General features: G+C 36.5%; 1 protein-coding gene across 12 annotated transcripts in view; it reads left to right on the top strand.

Annotated features, from left to right (window-relative positions):
• Tle4 (TLE family member 4, transcriptional corepressor) overlaps nt 1-21,913 on the top strand; it is a 133,252-nt gene that overhangs the window by 53,241 nt on the left and 58,098 nt on the right. For 9 of the 12 annotated variants that reach the window (XM_038328838.1, XM_038328829.1, XM_038328807.1 and 6 more), the window contains 2 exons: nt 18,945-19,149; nt 21,136-21,152. In XM_038328838.1, coding sequence (XP_038184766.1) covers nt 18,945-19,149; nt 21,136-21,152 — 222 coding nt within the window. The remainder of the gene's footprint in view (nt 1-18,944; nt 19,150-21,135; nt 21,153-21,913) is intronic. The other 3 variants (XM_038328814.1, XM_038328850.1, XM_038328864.1) reach the window with 1 other exon arrangement.

The following is a 21,913-nucleotide window of genomic DNA, read 5'->3' as shown; positions in this document are numbered from 1 at the left end:
TCATATGTTACAATTGTAGCTTCTTTCCAATGTCTGGTCTGTGTGTAAGCAGTCTTTACAAGCTCAGCATTTACAGCTCATGTTACTTTGAAATCTAAGCAAACCTTATGACAAGTAATATTATTTTTCCTTTAGTCTTTATTGTGTATGGTAAAGTGCTTATTGTATATGTTATTAAGTTAACTTTAACATGAGCTATAAAGTAGATTTGGGTTTTTCTCAGCTATTGCTATTTGAGTTTGATTGCTGTCTGCCTGGAGCTAAAGGCTTTGGAGACCAAGGCTTCTTAAATCTTTGTATTTGCAGCCCCTCTCATCCAAGTCATTTCAGTGAAGCTTTGGATATATAAATAAAACATTTGCTGATAATCACAAAGAAATTTATTATAAAACAGTTTTTGAGGCCGTCCACTTTCAGCCATCTTGGCACCTGTGGCGGCCTGCTGGGAACAGGACTTCTAAAAGACAGTATGTCTGGAAGGCTGTGGTGCAAGGCCACTTTTGCTGGCTATAAGAGAGGCCTCCCGAACCAGAGAGCACACAGCTTTTCTTAAAATTGAAGGTGTTTATTCCCGAGATGAAACTGAATTCTACTTGGGCAAGAGATGCGCTTATGTGTATAAAGCAAAGACCAACACAGTGACACCTGGAGGCAAACCAAACAAAACCAGATGATCTGGGGGAAAGTAACTCGGGCCCATGGAGACAGTGGCATGGTGCGTGCCAAATGCCGAAGCAACCTTCCTGCAAATTCCATTGGACACAGAATCCGTGTGATGCTGTACCCATCAATGAAAAGTAAATAAATATGGGGGGAAAACATATACATACATACATATACATATATATATATATATATTTCACATACTAGTGAGATAAAATGTGCTTATTTTTATATAAAGAAATATTAGCTGAGTATTTCATAATATAAGATGTTGGGCAGTTTAGAGTTTTTCCGAGTTGATCAGTATTTTGATTTTATAATCCTCAGTGCTCACAACCCCACTTCACATAAATACTAGAATAAAATTATCAGTATATGAGGACTTTCAGAAACTGTTGGGAAGTCTGACCTAATTCCATGTCAGAGTTCTCTCTGTTTATTTGTAACTCAGGTCAGCAACTCTAACAGTAAAATTTAAAATTAAGCATTCTAACATAGTACAATTCATAGAGATTCTCTATAAAGAATATTAGAAAAATATTTAAAAAAATTATTTTCTGTAATTAAACCATTATGTTTCTAAGAGTAGAAAGCTTTGTACAGTAAAACACTGTAATTTGTAGCACACAGTCATCTCTATTATAAACTGAAGTGTTTCAGGTAGTCTTTGCTGGTGTCATACGACTTGATGTATTTAAAATCAACACTCAGTGCAGTTCCATGCCACAATATGGGTGAGCACTACAAGAAACACCTCGGGTTCATAATGCATTTTAATTTTTGGTTATTGCATTCAGAAACTATTGCCAGTTTTTTCTTGGTCTCCACCCATGGTTTAAGAAGCTTGGTTATGGAAAGCCACTGCGCAGGTGACCCTGGGCCTTTTGCACTTATAGAGCTCTGTTTATATGAACTCACAGAGCTGTGATGATGCTTAAAACTAAAGCAGTTTCACATCAAGTCCCTCTTTATGTTGATTCGCTGCTCTCTATTTCCCTTGGAGAAAGGAGCTGCAGTATTGAGTGATGTAGTCATAATTCAATCTTTGTGCTGCAGTTTGCTGAGACTCTTAAGAGGCTCTGATTTCCCTTCTCATAACAAAGACTCTCATACATTTAAATAATTTTCAGCTCAATTTTCACTTCAGAGGTCACAAAATTTCTAGGTTAGGGGTATGATTTCTGATTTGTTGCTTGTGTGTATTCAATTAATTCGTAATAGAAAGCTCTTCTGGAAGAAATTTTTAGAAGCCAGCCATTTTATCTCCTCTCCCAAACTTGGTAACCTGAAGTATGTACTTCTTTATTCTTCCTGTTTACAGAGGAGCTTTCTTTCCCTCCTTGTATCAATAGCTGCACATGTACAGCTTACTTTGAAGTGAGTACAGTGCCACCAGTGTTGCATAATGTGTCTAGGTGGGGTAACTGATTGTAGTGATGAGCTGCGGGCCGCTTCCCACCGCCTGGCTCCTGGCCGCCAGGCTCCTGCACGGCTAGCTTTACACCCGAAATAATTACATGGAAACTGTATTCTTTTAAATACTGCCTGGCCCATTATTTTCAGCCTCTTACTCACATCTTGACTAACCCATATCGAATAATCTGTGTAACACCATGAATGGTGTCTTACCCGGAAAGATTCAGCATGTCTGGCCTGGTGGCTGGCTTCATCGCATCTGGTATCTCTCTGAGGAGAGGCACGGCGGTCTGACTAACTTAGGAGAGGCGTGGCATCTGACTGAGCCATCTACCTCACTTCCTTCTTCCTGTTCTGTCTACTCCACCCACCTAAGGGCTGGCCAAGGCAGTTTCTTTATTAAAACAGAAGACCCTCCCACATCAACTGATGAAGCTTGAGACTAGGTAGGTCCTGGGAGTCCACTGGGAGAAAGGCTCCCAAATTTGCTAGGTTGAGTTTGACAATCTGTGCATGGACTGGTTCACTATTACAGCGAAAGCAGGTTTGCTCAAATTAGCTTGTAAGTCAACAGTTCAGAACTTTTATCTATCTGTTTGTTAGGTCTTTTCTTTTTTTGACACTCTCTTTTCTCTGATGACTTCTATTCAGTGGTATTTCTTTATGCAGCATGAACAATTGCCATTTAGAGGCCTTATTCCGTGTGGGCTCAGCCTGGTTTTTTGTATCTTTCAAAAAGTTGAGAGGGCAGAGCAAATGGGCTCTGAGGGAGATATACTCACTTGAAACAGGCAATGAAAGTGTTACTAATTGTGCATGACTCTTGGGACTTAGGGAAACTTGGAAGGACTTTTAATCTGCCCTTCAAGAAACTAATTTTAGGTTCCTTCAACCTGAAAGTGCAGTTGTGGTCATCAAAGCTGCCTTAAAGACCTTTGTAAAAAGAGTAGAACTCTTCAATGACTAGTGAGGATAAGTCAGTTGCACGCACTCCTGTTGTTAATTCAGCAATTATTCTGATGCCTTCACTTCAGGTTGTTCAGTATTCTCATTTTGAGTATTTTAAAATCTTGATGTTTTGAAGTGAATCTTCAGATTACACTTTTCCTTATTTAGGTTTTGAAGTTGTAAGTTTTCTAGTTTTATACTATGTATTATATCGTATTTATATATATTTATATATATTTATATTATATATATTTATATCACTGCACAAATATACCTTAACTCATTTTAACATTTTAATTTGTTTTTTATTTTTAAATTTTAAGGCTTTGTTATTTAATGTATGTGAGCATTTTGCCTGCATGCCTGTCTGTTGGACCACATCTGTGTCTGGTCTGAAATTAAAAGAGAGCTTCAGATCTCCTTGAGTGTTATGGATGATAGTGAGCCACCATGCAGGTGCTGGGAATTGAACTTGAGTCCCCTGTAAGAGTGACCAGTGCTCTTAAACAGTGGACCATTTTTCCAGCCCCCAAAATTTTAATATTTCAATTTCAATAAAAGTTGTTTAGAAGACTATTAAAGAAAAATAGAAGACAAAAGTGAGGCTGTAAGCATTAATCAGAATTCAGGATACTCGTGTTCTTTTTGTTTGTATGTTTGTAGATACAGTTTTAGATGCCTGAAATTAAGAATTCAGAAATATGCCTGTCACTGATGTTTGATACTATTTTAATTCAGATTTGTGGAGGTAGTCCTACGTAGTGCAGGTGTATGACTTTTGACAGATGAATATAGTTGTAGAGCTACTACCTCAGAGAAGGAGCAGACTCTCCATCCCTCCCCCTCTTTTTCTATAGACAGTTTCCCTCCTTGCAGTACCTCTGGATTAAAGTTGTTTTTTTCTGGAAGCTTGTTGGAGAATGTACTGTAAATGGATTTGTTTTTATATGGCCTTTTGAATGCCTCTTCTTTAAACATAAGACCTTCGAGACTTGGTCATGTAGTTTTCTTTGTCAATAGCTAGGTTCAATGTACTGCTGATGATAATCATGGTTAGTGAAGGCCAGTTTGTTTATTCATTCATATCTCAAAGGATGAAGGGCTTATTTTCAATTTTGAGTGATTGAGAATAGTAGTACAAGAAATATTCACATCCACATTTTTTAAAGCGAATTTCAGAATTTCTTCTGGATTATTACCTAACAGTGAGAATTCTGAGTAAATGATCTGCTGAGTGTGTCTCAGATTGTAAGTTCTACACTGTTTTCACAGTGGCCCTGCTGCTCTGCAGCTTTAAAGGCCTGGAGAGCCTCACTCTTCATCTTCACCAACCCTTGGGATTACAGCTTTTCAATTAGTGGTATTTGCTGTGCTTTTCTGTCTTGTTTTGAATAAAAAATGAATGGCATTGTCTTTGTATGTAACTTACTATCTCTATATCTTCAAAAGGAAGAACAAAATCTTCACTGTTTCCCCTTGTCATTTATGTTTTGATCATCTTTTAATATTTTAGATAAACATTTTATGTATTTGTCACATATATTCGCTGATTTTTTTTAGCTCTTCTCATTTTACTGTGCCTTTTGAAGATGATACACTTTCGTTCATTTTTTGAGACAGATCTTACTAGATATTCCAGACTAGCCTCAAATATGCATCCTCCTGCCTCAGCTTTCTGAGTGCTGAGATGACAGTCATGAGCTATTATGCTTAAGTGCTCACTTTTTTTCTTTAAACATTGAGGTAATTCTAGTTTGAGAATTGTTTTTTCTTCTGTGGATTTTACGTTATTCTTGTCTCTAAGTAGTATGCACCCAATTCTATCACAGATAGTTTTTCCTACTTACTCTTTGAGAATTTTTCAGTTTAGGTTCTTGATCCTATTTATTTTTGTTATGTTATGTTTGTGAGTTTTATTTTGCTTGATGAGTGTAAAAACGTTTTGTTTAAGATCTTGTCTATTGTGATTCCTAACTTTCCTGCCCTTAGTCAGTGCATTTTCCATTTGTCCCTGGTCCAAGACACTTTCTCAGCTGATCCTTTACAGCTGCTTCCTGATGTGATTTTTGGGTTTTTTAATTTGCTGACTGAAGCTTCAGTAGTCATTGTCTAAAACATAATTCAAATCTCATTGCTTTCTTGTTTAAAATTTTCTGGTTGGCCTTTTTACTTAAGAAAATAATATGAATTTCTCACATGCCCTATAGATTTCTCATACCCCCAGGCTTCATTTACCTGCTGTTGAGCAGCACTGGTCAAGCATGTTCTTGACTAGGTTTGTGTAGCAGCTCATTGCTCTCCACAGTACCCCCCCCCCCCTTTTTGTCTTGATGATGCTTAGTGCTTTCCTTTAGTGCTTAGTGTTTTTCTTCAAACTGTTCATTTAGATTGCCTGCCTCAGGAAGGGCCTGCCTGGCTGGCAACTCTTTTTATGGGTGTGTCATCCCCTCTATTCTCTGAGCCATTAGCCTCTTTATTTCTTCATAGCACTTAGCATTGATCTGTATGGCACTCTTCTTGTTCACTTTCTAGCCATGGTGCCAAATTGGGTAGCTCATTGTTTCAATAAACGTTTATAAAATAAATTAAAAACATATAATAGCTCATAATATTGTTTAGTAAATGTATAAGCAAGTACTATAGTTTGAACTGTTGTTTGGATTTTTTTTTTAGCATTGAGCCCAGGTAGAGAGGAAATGTAGACTGATAGAAAATATACAAATTCCAGTATCATATGATCATAGTAATGTCATTTAGGTTTTCTTTTCTACAACATTCAAGGCTGAAGTTAATATCCACTAATTTGTCTAGTTTAACCTTCTAACCCTATATTAATGATTATGAGATTTTCATTTTAAAATTTAGGTTCCCTTTCGTGTTGGTGATTTCTATAGATTTATCGTGTTTCTAGGCTTTTATCCTCACCGTGACTATAAAAAGAACCTATATTTACTGGATATGCGTTTTGTTTCAAGTACTGTTCTAAGCATTTGCATGTGTTTTGTTTAATTTTTATATCAACACAATGTAAAAATAATCTCATTTATTTTACAATAATGAATCACAATTTAGAATCAAGAACTAACTCCCAAAAGGGGTTCTATAACGAGGAAGTGTCAGAGATGAGATCTCTATTTCTACTGAGTTTGTCAGAATGCTCTCATTCTTTTTCATTCTCCTGACTATACTCCCTTCTTTTACAATGAGAGCATATTGTCTTTAGCCTCAGATACACTATTAGAGTTGTTCAGGACTCAGTGCTGAGAGGAAAGTGGAATGAGTGTCTGATGCATGTACCTATTGGTTAGCCTGAATTCTCTGATTTCTATCTCTTTCATAGATTGGTCGCATTATCTTGATTCATACCTTGCTGCTTCTTGTCTGCTGGCATTACCCTTACATATAAGAATCAAAAGTTTTAATAAATATGAGAAGACAAAGGTTTCTTGTCTTTAGAAACAAAGTCTCATAATGCAAATGATGTTTGAACCTGTGCTTATAAGAATAGGACTCTGTAACAAGAACAATAAAAATCAAATATTAACAGTAAAATGTTATGGGATTTATGTGTACAGAATGTATGTCTCTAGAATTTTAAGGGGGCATTGTAGAATTGTTATTCAAAACTTGATAATCAGAAGTTTGCAATGAATTTGTTGCTAAATACTGTCCAGGGAGAGTTAAAAGACACAAGGGACAATATATTAAGGACTGCTGATAGCTAATTGTAGTCACTTGACAAGGACTGAGGAAGGAGGTGACTGAGGGAGGACAAGAGGCCAGTCAGGGAGAGATCGAGTTAGAACTCACATTTTAATGACTTGTGTTTTTAATAGTCCTTCCTTGAAGTTATATCCTTGTTTGATTGTAAGCTTCATTCTTTTTCTGTGCTCCATTTTTTGTCTCGTGTCTATATATTGCTTATGAGTAACAAATACTCTGAGGTAGAGTATACTCAAATTTAAAAAACATTGTTGATCTAAAAGGAGTTAGAGCTATCTCTTCACCCTCTTAAAAATTAAAGATGAATTATACTTGAGACCTTTTAAAAGTTTGTTGTTTTTCTTAACTTTTTTTCTTGGTGGAGTCATAAAATGGGAGAAACTTTTTTGGCCCAGATTTGTGTTCTGAGCAGCAAGGCTATGCCACTTAGGTGCGAAAGCAAGGTGGTAGTCATAGGATCTTTTTTTTCTTTTAATTTTTCCAGAGTTTTTCTGAGTTTACTCAAAGCAATTTGTAGATACAGCTCTGTACAAATTTCATACCCAGGAGAAGAAATCATTGATGGTAAATAGAACAAACACCCTCAGTTTAAGTTGCTTGTTGTCACTTAGATTGAAAACTGGGAAGTTTTTTGGGGGGAGGGTTTCTTAACAGGTTGCTGAAATGATCAAGAGCAAAGACAAATGATGGTTCTCCCTTGTAGATGGGTTCCAATTTCTACAATGAAGGCTAACATTATAGATGCTTTGTCAGACTTCTTTACAGATAAGTGGGCACATGACCTATCCAAGTTAATGAGATATAAAGAAGTATATTTTCTTTTTAACAAAAGATACTCTTTTTCTCCTCAATGAAGAAAATGTCTTCTTTTTTTCTTATTAATTTATGTTTTTATTCTGTAACTTGAAGAGTAACTATCTTAACTGTTATGGGTGTGCGTTTAATGCCTTGTGACTGAGTATAAAATAGTGGAAACAACCTGAACATCCAGTAGCTTGAGATCACTTAAGAGAACACTACCATATTTAGATAATGGCAAACCACCCAGTGATTACCAACAAAGTAGCATCACTTAGAGATACAATGCAATGTTCTTGATATATACTACATAGGAAAAGATAGGACAGACAGCAGACTAAACTAAAAGATAGCTTGATGTTGTTCTCATTTAAAACTGCTTACATATGCATTGAAAATACCGTGCATAGATCCACTGATATTAGTGTTTTCTTTGGCTTGTAGGATTAGTCTAGTCTTTAATTTCTTGCTATTCTTTATCTCTTCATTTCATATATAGTATTTCAAATTAAAAAAAAAAAGGCAAAATTCTATTTCCTTTTCTCTTTCTCTGGCCCATCGAAATGGTTTGATCTGCCTGGTTAAGTGAGGCCCAATTTTACAAGGTATTGTGAGTTCCCTAAATTATCCTTAAAACCCTTCTCATAGCAGGGCGGTGGTGGCGCACACCTTTAATCCCAGCACTCGGGAGGCAGAGGCAGGTGGATCTCTGTGAGTTCGAGACCAGCCTGGTCTACAAGAGCTAGCTCCAGGACAGGCTCTAAAGCTGCAGAGAAACCCTGTCTCGAAAAACCAAAAAAAAAAAAAACAAAAAAACAAAAAAAACCCTTCTCATATAACCATGTCTTTGTCTTAAAAAAAATCTCAGTTTCTCTCTCTCTCTCTTTTTAATTTTCTTTTCTTTTTTGACTTGCTGCCATAGCCCTTATCCAAGCATCACTCTGTTTTGGTTTGAGCTGCTGAATTCTTTCTAGCTGTTTCGTGCTGTTCATTCTTGTTGCTTTCATTTATTCTCTGTGTGCATAGTATTGTGAACTTTAAAAAAATTAAATACTTTTGTGTTTTATCTTAAAATAGTCTTGTAAGGCTATATTTAGGTAAGGCTTATTTTTCATCCAAAATTCTGGTTGGTTTTTAACTGGTATCAATACCATGAACCATGAGCATCTCTTGGTTGTGTGTTACAAACTCCTGTTCCTAGTTTCTGACTTCACATTTTTTGTAAGGTGTCATTTAAGGAATAATATGCTTTTCATTTTGACTGAGTAACAAATGCTATTACTCCTTTCCCTTTTCTTTGAGCTTCCTGTGACCCATTTAAGAAGCCTTACTCTGAGATTTAAAGTACTTAGTCAGACATAGGGATTGGAGAAGTGGGTAATGGTTAAGAGCACGCACTTGTTTTTCTTGAGCAGAGCCTAAGTTTGATTATCAGTACCTACATCATAGCTCACTTTCTGTAACTCCAGTTCCAGGGGATCCTCCACCCTTTTCTGGTCTCCTTTTGTTCATGGTATACATTTATACGTGCAGCCTAATACTCACACAAATAAAAAAAATTTGAACTGCTCAGTCAGAGATCTGCTTTTATGTCAGAAAGAGTAAGCAGATCAGAGAGAACAGTGGATGCCAGCGGCTTGTACTAGGGGTTGCAAATTGTTCTTTTGGAGAAAATGGATGTTTGATTCCTGTATTTCTCGATCTGTAGAAGTCAATTCTAGAGGCAAACAATCTTTCAAAACTTCAAAAAATTCTCACATTATTTTGTCTAATTACTTAAATAGGTCAATGACAGCTCAAACTATGAGAAAAAGATTACTAGCGGGTTTTTTTAGTATTTATTTATTTATTTTATTTTTTATTACTTTAAAAATAACACCAATCAAAATTCCCACTTCTTCCCCTCCTTCCACTTCCCTCCCACTCCCCCCCACAACTTTCCTTCCAACCCCCTCCAGTCCTAAGAGAGGGCAAGTCACCCTGCCCTGTGGGAAGTCCAAGGCCCTCCCCACTACATCCAGGCTGAGCAAGGTATGCATCCAAAGAGAATAGGATCCCCAAAAGCCAGTACATGCAGTAGAGACAAATCCCAGGGCCATTGTCATTGACCCCTCAATCTGCCCCAACTGTCAACCATATTCAGAGGGACCAGTTTGATCCCATGCTCATTCATTGCCAGTCCAGCTGGAGTTCGTGAATTCCCATTAGCTCAGGCACACTGTCTCAAAGGGTGAGCCCCTTGTGGTCCTAACTTCCTTGCTCATATTCTCCCTCCATCCACTCTTCAACTGGACCTTGAGGGCTCAGTTCAGTCAGTGCTCCTGTGTGGGTCTTTGTCTCCATCCATCGCCGGATGAAGGTTCTATGGTGCTATTCAAGATAGTCATCAGTCTGACTATAGGACAAGGCCAGTTCAGGTACCCTCTCCTCTACTGCCCAGGGTCCAGCTGGAGTCATTCCCATAGACTCCTGGGAATCCCTCCAGAGCCAAGCCTCTTGCCAACCCCAAAATGGCTCCCTCAATTAAAATATCTCCTTCCCTGCTCCCATATCATCCTTCCTCCATCTCAACCATTCCACTCACCTAAGCTCTCCCCAACTCTCCTCTTCTCCCCTCACCCTCTTCCTTTTCCCTTCCTTTTACCCTTGCCCCCATGCTCCCAACTTTTGCCAGGCGATCTTGCCTGCTTCCATCTCCAGGTGGATCTATATATGTTTTTTTGGGGGTAACTTCTAGGATCATGAACTATAGGATCAATGCTCTTTGTTTATGGCTAGAATCTATTAATGATTGAGTACATACCGTATTCATATTTTTGGGTCTGGGTTATCTCACTCAGGATAGTGAAGATTACTAGTGTTTATTTCTCAGTTAAAGCAAACACGGCAATTTCTTCTGAAGACACAGTAAGAGAAAACAAGATGGCAAACCAGCATCTGGGGAAATCATTTATACTATATAACCAGCATAGGAGTATGATTCTGATCATACCAGTTGCAAAACTACTAACAACCAGCTGTGGTAGCGTATACCTTAAATCTTGGGAGATAGGCTGGCTAAGCTTTGTGAGTTCAGGGGCAGCCTGGTCTACATAGTAAGTTCTAAAGCATCCAGAGCTGTATACTAGAAAAACCCCGTCTCAAAAAACATCAAAACCAGACAAACAAAACACCAGAACCAGAGCTGGAGTGATGGCTCATCAAGTAAAGACGCTTTCTAGCTAGCCCAGTGATCTGAGTTCAATCCTGGTGGCCTACATGGTAGGAGAGAACTAACTCCTATAAATGTCCTTCGACTCAAACATAAGCAGTTGACAGATGTATGCACAAATACATATATAAGATATGTGAATTTAATATAGTGCCTGTTATCAGTCTTTCTGTTAGGATTTTATTAAAGATATATAAGAGAAAACATAGTGTATTATCCATAGTATTTGTTTAACATAATTTAACATAATTTTTTAGCATAGGTTAAGCATATATGTGCTTTTTCATATATATGTATATATAATGCTTATTCCTGACATGAGATCTATACCTGAATACTTTAAAGATTTATCATATCTATATGTATAAAATATATATGCATGTGTGCACAACACACAAAAATAACCCTCTTCCATTCTTTCACCTCCAGGGCTAGTATGAAATGTTGTTGTAGAGCTTTGTTCTACATACATGCCTTTCTTCTGTAGGGGTTCCCATCAGCAATGCCTAGCTTGAAAAAGTTTCTTCCTTGTTCTTTTTATTCTTCCTTCTTCGATTGGTTTAATCTTTAGCTTCTGCCAAGGTGTTTATTGGTTATAAAACCTTTATATGGTAGGCAGAACATACCTTTGTCCCTTGTGCCCCACAGCTGAGGGAATTTGAATAATAGAACAACCACCAGATGCTCATGAGGAAATGTACCAGGTAATGCTTTGTCACTTGTGTACATGCACACATGTACTTAAGTATTGACCATCTTGAAAGTGAGACAGTCATGGTATTTCACCATTAATACTTAAATATGTGTCTAATGTTATTGGCAAAGGTTTCTGTTCTGCCCAGTTCTGCAGCCGTTATGTACCAACACACAGAGGCCTATGTGAATTATAAACTAATTGACCTATTAGCTCAGGCTTCTTATTACTAACTCTTACATATTAAACCATATTTCTTGTCTGTGTCAGCCACATGGCTTGGTACCTTTTTTCAGTGAGGTATTCTCATTTTACTTTCTCTATGTCTGGGTGACAACTGCAGACTGAGCCTTTCCTCTTCCTGGAATTCTCCTACTCTGGTCACCCCACCTATATATACTACCTGTCTGGCTACTGGTCAATCAACATTTTATTAATCCAATACAAGTGACAAATCTTTACAGGGAACAAAACCATTGTCCCACAGTATTCTGTGGACAAGGATGTTTTGTGGTGTTGGAATAATGCTGTTAAAATATTCCTTTGTCCAGTATGAGAGTCATCATATTTGTCCAGATGTAGATGTATTTTAGTACTTTTGTTAGCACTTTTTTCTTTCTAGTGTTTCCAATTCAGTGTTCATATATAATCTTTTTTCCCCGTATCTCTTCATTTTTCTTGACTCTGAAATAGTCCTCACATTACTTTGCTGTGTATTTTGTTTGCATTTTAAAGATTTTAGACTAGCCTTGTGGAAACGTCGATATTCTGAATTTGTTTGGTTGTTTCTAATTTTTTTTCAAGATTAGAGTTGGGTTTTTGTTTTATTTTTAAGTAGAAATACTACAAGTGATGTTATATATTTCTAGTTATCACATTATAGGGAGGCTACATAATCTATGGAGTAATTCTGGACACCAAATAACCTGTTTTCTCACAACTTTGTACCCCATAATTTCATTATGTGTTCTGAATTAATTCAAAATAAAGAAGTAATTTCATTTTAAATTAATATCCTTTAAAAAAAGAGCTTCCCTCCTGTGGTGGTCCTAATCATAGCAATATAAAAGTGACTAATGTACTATCCCTTCTTTTGTGTGTGTGTTATGAGAAGGGGGTAGGTACCCTTTTCCAATAACAAAAGAAGGTGTATTATAATACACACAGCCACTTTGGGAAGTAGATGTTGTAAGAAACATGCTTGGAAACATTAAGTGGCTATTTCTTGCTCATAGATGGTGAGGATTGTAGCTGACTGGCTCTGGTTCCACTTCTTTTTTATGCTTCTTGAATGTTGTCCAGGACTTTGTTTCTTAGGCTCTGCCCAACCCCATAGTTGGGACATGGGATTAACAGTGATTTCTGTATTTAAACAGTATTTTTACAAGCCTGATAGCACTTATATTCCCTTTGTCCTAAGTGTTCCATTTCATAGCATGGTACCTTTTTCTGTCTCCTTAAGGTCTACTTGGCCTTTTTTTTTTTTTTTCTTTCTTGGTATAGTTTCTTCCAGCTGAATGAGAACACACCCTGTGACTGGCTGGTAGGTAGAAGGATGCTTGTGTGCTTCATAGCCAGTGGACTCTGGCTTTGAGAGGCTGGGAGCCATTCTCTAGTCGTTGACACTTGAATGTCTATATTTCCACTTGTTTTTCAGGTTACGAAGGAAGGACTTGTGAGTATTAAAAACAAACAAACAAACAAAAGAATAGCAATTCCTTATAAGCCTTTATAGCTGTCTTATTGTTCTAATACTATTTGTCTAGATAGATTTCTTGCTTTTTTTTTAAGACCCATGATAGCTAGTGGGGTGAAGGGTGGAGACAAAATTATGGCCACTAAGTGTGCTCATTGTTGTCAGGAATCTGTTGTTTCTAATGAAGGTGCATGGTGTTTGAGAACTTCACTTTTGAGAATTTAGTAGACATGAAGGGTAGAGTCATAAGCAAGGAAACCTGGCTGGGTTGGGGGTGGGCAGAATTCCAGTGGCAGCTGTTCTACCCTTGTCAGCTCCGATTTGTTATTAGTCAGGCCCTGGGCATCAAGTTTTGGGAACCTTTCATTAAAAGGAAATTTTCCTTTTTACTAGTAGACATTTCAAAAGATATTCCTTGTAAAATCGATTTCTGCCCTTTGTTCCAACCTTGAGTTTGTAAATAAATAATTATTTGTTAAGGAATGGCTAGTAAAATGCAGTGAACAGAATTAAGGTGTGTCGGCCACCTTGCTGCTATGTCTCTTCAGTCATGATTACTGGTTGGTTTTTGGTTTTGTTTCAGAATTAAATTATCTGGATGGAGTATTTGCTTGCCTTGAATTTAAACTTTGCTGCGTTTTAATGTTTATTTCCTTGAATAGCACATTAGGAGGGAAGCAGAAGTAATTTATGTTTTATTGTTGAGATGATTTACTCTTTTATAGCTACACACACACACACACACACACACACACACACACACACACACACCCTTCCTTAATCATAGTCTGCCCCATTAGCCCCTTTTATCCCCTTCCACCTCCCAAACAATCCCCCCTTTTCATGTCCTTATTTATGTTTTAATTATATTTTAGTGAAATAAGACATACAAATAAAGGTATTGCCTGACAAAAATTATCAGTGGAAATAACTTTTCTAAGATATCTTTTGTCTCTTGGCTTTATGGTGAAGAATAGGTTGATCGTTAAATTGTTCCTACAGTTCATGCCCTTCTCTTTAGTTTTTATATTGATTCGGGGGGTTAATTCTTCTAAAGTTGACGTGTGTGTGTGTGTGTGTGTGTGTGTGTGTGTGTTCTCCCTTTAGCTTGCTGGTTTGTATTATCCAGGGTGGTAGTTTATCTTGATTTATTTTACTAAACTAACAAATCTATGTCAGTATTCTGTATATGCATATAAAGACCATCCTCTGGTGTTTTTAGAGGATTTCATCTATTCTATGAGAGGATAAAGTAGGAAACCTTTACAGGTTAGTAGTTTTCAGAAAGCAGACATGAGAAGTCGAGGACTCACAGTGTTGCAAGTTTGTACTCAGGGAAGTCTACTCCTTGCCATGGATTCTGCTTTGTTGGGAAGGAAGCATAATACAAATTATTTTTTAATGTAACTTAATGTCATTTGATACTTAATCCATTAAAATCATTTTTAAATGAAAGTGTTGGGAGTTAAGTTTAACCATTGTTGGCTTAATGAATTTTATTTAAAGAAGATGGTGTCTAATGCTAGCTCTAGTTCTAAGATAGTTCCCAAGGTAAGAACTTAGAAACAAATGTAGAAAATAGCCACTAAAGACAAAAAAGGAGCCTGTTTTATTGCTATAAACATCAACTGTGAAAATCAACTGTAATATTACAATATCTGAAAGTTACTTTTTGGTGACATGCTAAATAGCATTATATGTGTAATTTTATGTTTTAAAAATACTTAATAAAGCCGGGCGGTGGTGGCGCACGCCTTTAATCCCAGCACTCGGGAGGCAGAGGCAGGCGGATCTCTGTGAGTTCGAGACCAGCCTGGTCTACAAGAGCTAGTTCCAGGACAGGCTCCAAAGCCACAGAGAAACCCTGTCTCGAAAAACCAAAAAAAATAAATAAATAAATAAATAAATAAAAATAAATAAAATTGTAGAGAACACCATGATGAATATCTTTTTTATTATGTAGGCACTTTATAAGAATATGTGGCTTGTGACATGAGTTTATGGGAGCCTTTTTCATTTTCTTTTCTCCTTTAAACCTATTCAAACTATATGCTATTCAACATATGACCATCATTTGTTGTTACTATTCCTAAATTCTTTAAAGGCTTTTTAAATAAGTGAAAACTGAAAACCTCTTTAAATGTGAATAGGATACCATAGTTTCAATTCTGGAACAGAGAAGGTGCATTGGTGTGGGGTAAACAGTGATATCTGAATATGGTTGGTAGTTTGGATAACAGTGATGTCCTGATTTTAATTTTCTTAGTTTCATAGATTTTGTTAAATATTGCATATGATGTTAGCATTTGTGGAAACTAGGCAGAGAGTAAATGGGTATTCCATATATTCAGTAGAAACAAAAAAAATTTAGATGTACAGTCATATGACTGGGTATCTTAACTTCATTATTTTAAGGAAATCTTTGTGGTACCTCTCTTTTAGACATTTAAAATGTCTAAAAGCCCAACAATAAAAGTAAGTTCATAGTTTGCCTGTGAAGAGGCACTAAGCTTTTAAGCTTCCTTACTATTGTATGAAATTTGCTTATTTTTAAATTATTGCAAATGAAGAATATAATAGAAAAAGCTAACTTAAATTTCTTTTGACTGTATTTTATATTTTGAAATTTGGGTCATTAGGAAAAAATAAAGCCAAGATTAATCTACTCGTAAGATGGTACTGGCTTTAGTTCATATCTGTTTGAACATACTAAGAAGAAATATATAGTACTATGAGATTTTAAATGAAATAGCTCTATTTATAAAGTTATGGCAAATGTTAGCATATGCAACTATATCTAGTTATCTGTATACAAATTATTTTTATTTTCTTGGGTTATTAAGTATTATTATAATAATTTGTCCTCAAGTGCCATCAGAATTCAGAAGCAGTGCTATAGTACTTTGAATCAGAGTGATTGAATGTAATCAGGGGAGGCATCCCTTCACAAGGACATTAGAATAGGATGAAGAGAATTTAAATATACAGAGACAAATTATTGAGTGTATATGTGTATTGATGATGGCTAGTAATAATTACATACTCATTCAATTGACGAGTATTTCAGGTAAAGTTTCCTGGATGTTGTACAGTAGTGTATTGTCAAAGTGATACTAGTTTTATGGAAGATCTTGAATGCTAAGAAATTTGAGCTGTTTTTATCTAGGGAGGGTATTATTTTAAAAACCATGGAATAGCTTTCAAAGAGGCATTTTATTAGAGTAGTATCAGGTGTGTGTGTGTGTGTGTGTGTGTGCGCGCGCACACGCCCTCCCTTTATTAGAGTAAATCTTCTTCCTTGAAGGTACACATGAAAGAAAAATGGGAGATAAGGCTCCTGTTTGAGCCTATCTGAAGGAGAGTAGACCAAAATGGGTACCCAAGAAGCTTACTGAAGCTCTCATGTATAGCAGATAGACTGGTACATATTTTCTACCTGGTTGAATGGAAAAATAAGTCAGTTAATGCCTTTTTTTTTCTTTTTAAACCTGTTATCTTCCAAGAGGGAAGAACAAAACACTGAAATCACTGAAGGTGTTCAATTAGTCTGAGATTTTCTTTTTACCATGTATAATGACTTGAATATTCTTCAGTGTATCAGATATGTGTGAATGCTTCTGTGTCTGCAGCTTTGGTGTCGTATGACTGCAGTAAAAAAGAGTCGCATACTGAGGAGCTTGTAGCTGCTTGTCAGTTGAGCTCAGAAGTATAAACAGCCATAGACCCAACCTGTACTTATAAAATATTATTGAAATTTAGAGGAAAAGGAGAATTGGAACAGTTTGTCAATAAATTGAACTAGATTTTAAAGTAAATTTGACTTTGTATTTACTTAAATTCCTGTATTCATCATGTATCTAATTTTCTACATATTTAGAAAATATAATTTTGCATGTATACTTTCGTTCACAACTAAGTAGCAGTATATAAAGAATTGTGAATATGATTTTGGTCACTCAAATGAGGAACCACTTAATTTTTTATATACTTTTAATTGAAATAGAATTATATCATCCCTTTTCCCCATCCTTCCAGCCCCTCCCAACTACCTTCCCTTGAACCCCTCCCATGCCTCTTCTTTTTCAAGTTGGTGGCCTCTTATTATTGTTGTTACACCTACATGTGTATGTATGTATGTGCATAAATGTTTGCATATGGGTGCACATGTATATAAAACTCAGCAAGTTCTTATTTCATGTACATGTATATACATACATGCACATATTGCACATGTGCACAAATTTACTGGGTCCATTTTTTTTGTTCATGTATGTATGCTTTCAAGGCTGATAACTGCATTGAACAACCAATGAAGTTCATACTTGCAGGGAGGAAACATCTCATTTAAAAACTGTATTTAGGAAAAGCTCTTACATACAGTATGAGTATGAGGTTAAGTTTTTGGAGCATCTGAGAGTGTTCCAACGTTTCCTTTTTATGTGTGTGCATACTCTCCTTAGTTGTTTCAACTTTGCTTGCTTTATGGTGAATACGTGAAGCCAGAAGGTAGATTCAGGTCAGCAGGAGAAAAGAGCTGATAATCACATACAGGAAGGCACACAGGAGAGGAAGAAGAAAGAGAAAGTAACTTAAAGAGGGGGAAAAATCACCTTTTTTTTCAAAATACTTTAAAAAGCCATTTCAAGTTTCTTTTTAGAAAGTAATCTCATATTTGAAAACAATTTTGTCAAATCTTCCTAAGAAAGAAAATTATAGGATTCTTTGGCTATTATAGATTTGACCTAAAAGGTGACTTATTTAAGGCAATAATTGATATTTAGTAACTACATATGTTAGTCTCAGAATTGCCCAGCAATTGTTCTGATAGAATTTTGTTAGCTGGGTTTGAGTTGAAGAGTGTCCTATTGCAGGGTGTATTTAACTCAGCATCCTCCTCTTCCCCATTCAGCAGAGGCAGCAAACCTGCCCACAGTAGTTCCTGTAGACAGGCTTGACTCAGTCTCTGCTGAGGTCAAGCACTCCCATCTCAACCTCTTAAGGGCTTTCTCTATGTGTTGCCAGTGTGCTGGTAAAAATGACTTTAAACTCTTGTCAGCGTAGTTACTGGTGCATGCATCACGGTCCCACTCAAATAAACCTGTCACAACACAAAGTCAGCTGCTAGAGAAGAGTACAAGGGCAGGCCTCTAGCTTTTCATTCGAGCATCACTAAACGTGCACAGAGTGCCCAATTATTTCAGCATTATTGAGCAAGCCTACAGGAGAACCCAAGCCTTGCTACATTGGATTTCTTTAGTAATTTGCTCAAGTGCCACTGAGGACACTTAAAGGGCTTAAAAAACTGCGGCTGCAACCAGCTTCCTTTTCTGGGTTGTTAATTCAGGTTTTCTCTTTCAAATTAACTCTCCCTGCATGCTGTGCAGTGGTTCTGGGACAACTGTTTAGCACTAATTTTCTCGATTTTCAGTTTTTCTTACTCAACATGACTGCTTTAACAGTTATTCACATATACATTTTGATTAGAAATACATGATAGCTGGCCTTTCGTACTAGAACAAGATAATAGAGTTTTTGTTAAATAACACTTATCTTTTGAAAGTTTATTGGCCCGTTTTGTCATTTTAAAAACTTAGGTTGTTTACATGTGTTAAGGAAAAAAACCAGATTTTGGAAGTAACACATCAATTATATATCTCCTCTTCTACCTCCCCTGATGTTAAAAAAGATACATGAGGGTAACTCTTCCTTGAGTGCAGCATTGTTTTCATTATCTATTCGTACCTTCCGTTTTCCTTGTGGGGACAAATTCAATATCTGTGGCTAATTTTTCACAGCAGCAACAACTCCAGGCTCAGCATTTATCACATGGACATGGTCTGCCTGTGCCTCTGACACCACACCCTTCAGGGCTTCAGCCCCCAGCCATTCCACCCATTGGTAGCAGTGCAGGACTTCTAGCCCTCTCCAGTGCACTAGGAGGTCAATCTCACCTCCCAATTAAGGATGAGAAAAAGCACCATGACAATGATCACCAAAGAGGTAAGTGATCATTTGGATATTAGTGTGGTATTGTCTACCTTCTAGGAGAGATTCCAGATGCCATTTTTGATTCTGTCTCTGATTTTCATTTTGCCAGTGTCTAAATAAAAGGATTTCCATCAGAAGGCAGATTAATTATTAGAAGTAGTCATTTGCCACGTGATACCTTAGTATATTGCTCAGAAGGCAAAGAACTGTTTCCAGATTTTGCTGCCGCATTCCCCTATTCCTACTCTAGCTCTTCTGGGGATGGAACCGAGGAACCTTATATATGCTAGGCTAGGTCTACCACTGAGCTAAATTTCCAGCTCTCCAGATCATTGCCTTTGATCCCTTGCTTCCTAAATCTAAATTAGTAGTAAATTCCTGTTTTAAATGACTTAAGCATTGATAATCAGCTTAGACCAGATTGTTTGAGAGGAAAACTGAAAGGGTTATTTGATATTTGACCAATTTAATTGTTATTTGTAAATTACATCAACCTTCAGAGCATACTAAGAAAGATTCCAGTTATCTTACTGAGATGATACTATTCAAATTGACAGATTCTGTTGTTTTAAATACCTCTTTTGCTATTCAAAAGCATGAGATTAACAAATCAGTAGTTCAGTTATATTCTCTCAAGTTGTGCCTTCTTTCTCCTTTAAGGAAAGTGATGGTAAAGGGGCATTTTAGTAATATTCCTGTATGTTTATACACTGCTTACTTGTTGCAGAATATTTGTGTATACTGTAAAGATGTATCTTTGCCAAGGCACCTTCTGATTGCTTTAATAAAGAGCTGAATGATCAATAGCTAGGCAGGAAGAGGTTAGGTGGAACTTCCAGCAGCAGAGAGGACTCTGGGAAGAAGAAAGGCAGAGTCAATAGCCAGGCAGAGAGGAAGCAGGATGGAGAACATAGAGCAAAGGTAACTGAGCCACATAAAAGAACATAGTCTTAAAAATATGGGTCAATTTAAGTTATAAGAACTTGTTAGGAACAAGCCTAAGCTAAGACCAAGCTTTTATAATTAATATAAATCTCAGTGTCATGGTTTGTGTGCGTGAGAGAGAGACAGAGACAGACAGAAAGAGAGTGAGCTGGCAGCCAAAAGAAAAGTCCATCTATGTTAAAAGTTGTGGAATATTCTTTTGTACACTGTGAAGCTGTGTCACTCTATTTGGTTTAATAAAAACCTGAATGGCCAATAGGTAGGATTTTGGGGGCAGAGAGTATCCTGTGAAGAAGAAGGCACAGATACCAGGAGACACAGAGCAAACAGAATGGGAATTATGGAGATGAGGAAGTAAATTAATATAAATGGGTTAATTTAATTTATAAGGGCTAGTTAGAAAACAAGTCTAAGCTATCGGCTGAACTTTCATGATTAATAAGTCTCTGTGTCATTATTGGGGAGCCAATGGTTGCAATGAAATAGTCCAATTACACTTAAACTGATAATTTTTAATAGCCACTAAGGTAAAAAAAATGTCTTCCACCATTTCTTTAGGGTAATTTATTTAGCACAGGGATGGTTTATTTGTTTGAAAGGGTATGGCTTATAATAAAAAAGAAGGTCATCTACTGCTAGTTCAGTATTATTACCAGAGTTACAGTTAGGGGCAAATTGTCTGTATTCCATCAGCATAAATTTACCTTTTCTGATGCTAGAAGTAATGTAATATTTGCTCTAGAGTTATCTTAATACCATGGTAGAGTTGACTCATGATTATAAACTCTTTCATAAGTGGAAAAGTCAATAAGGTACACAAATAAGAATGGCTAACTTTGGTTCATTTGAAATCATGTCAAAGGTGAACCAGTGCTTTGTGAATCTTGTTAGGATATTATTAATAATTAACTTTACAGCAAAGTTGACATCTGTTCAATTTACTATTTAGCAGGGTCAGGTTTGATAACTTTATGATTTTATGTAAACTAACAAGCACTTTTCTTCTTTTCTTCCCACTCTTGCATGCTTGTCTTGCTGCTGTTTTGCCTACAGACAGAGACTCCATCAAGGTAGGACTCAAAATTCAGACACAAGAATAGTTTAAAAAGATTCTAAGTGATGGGAATCTATCTAATAATGAATTCTTTGGGATTTAGAGAGTAATATGGATGGCATTTGCCAAATTGTGTTCATCTTACGTGTGTGGTTGATCTTTTTAAACAATGGTCGCATTTTTCTGAGGATTAGATTTGTAGAACAAGGTTGAGTCATGAACTAGAAAACATTGTTTGTATTAATATTTCTTACTATGTTTTTTAAAAACTACTTTAAGATAATGCAATAAGATAAATCTATTAATTAATAAGAAATACATACTTACCTTAGAAAAAAATTCTACCTACAAATTTCTTCATTAAAGCATCAAACATCTGTTTGGCCTGGATGTGTAACTCAGTGGGAGAGTTGTATTTGGTATGTGTGAGGCCCTAGATTCATGTGCAACCTGAAGGAAGAAACAAACTGTCCATAAGAATATTTCTGTTCACCAGAGACATTGTATTTTCTCTTTGTAATACTTAGGTTTGTAGTGTGACAAGTAATTCTCTGAAGATTATCTGCCTTCTCTTTACATGCAAGTTGTGGAGAAGGACAAAAAGCATTTAGGGCCTGATGGTTTGTGTATGCTTGTCTTACGTGACACCAGAAAGAGATAGGCTAAGAGCATTTAAATTTCATAGTATGCAAACATAAACACAAGCTGTCTTGTAGGAATTGAAAAAAACTATGAAAGTGCTTCCATTACCTTTGGTTCATGTACAGTAGCAATATG

The sequence above is a fragment of the Arvicola amphibius genome, chromosome 1 (genome assembly GCF_903992535.2).
Source record: "Arvicola amphibius chromosome 1, mArvAmp1.2, whole genome shotgun sequence".
Taxonomy (NCBI): domain Eukaryota; kingdom Metazoa; phylum Chordata; class Mammalia; order Rodentia; family Cricetidae; genus Arvicola; species Arvicola amphibius.
Note: the sequence above shows the minus strand (reverse complement) of the source record. Positions and strands in the feature narration are given on the sequence as shown.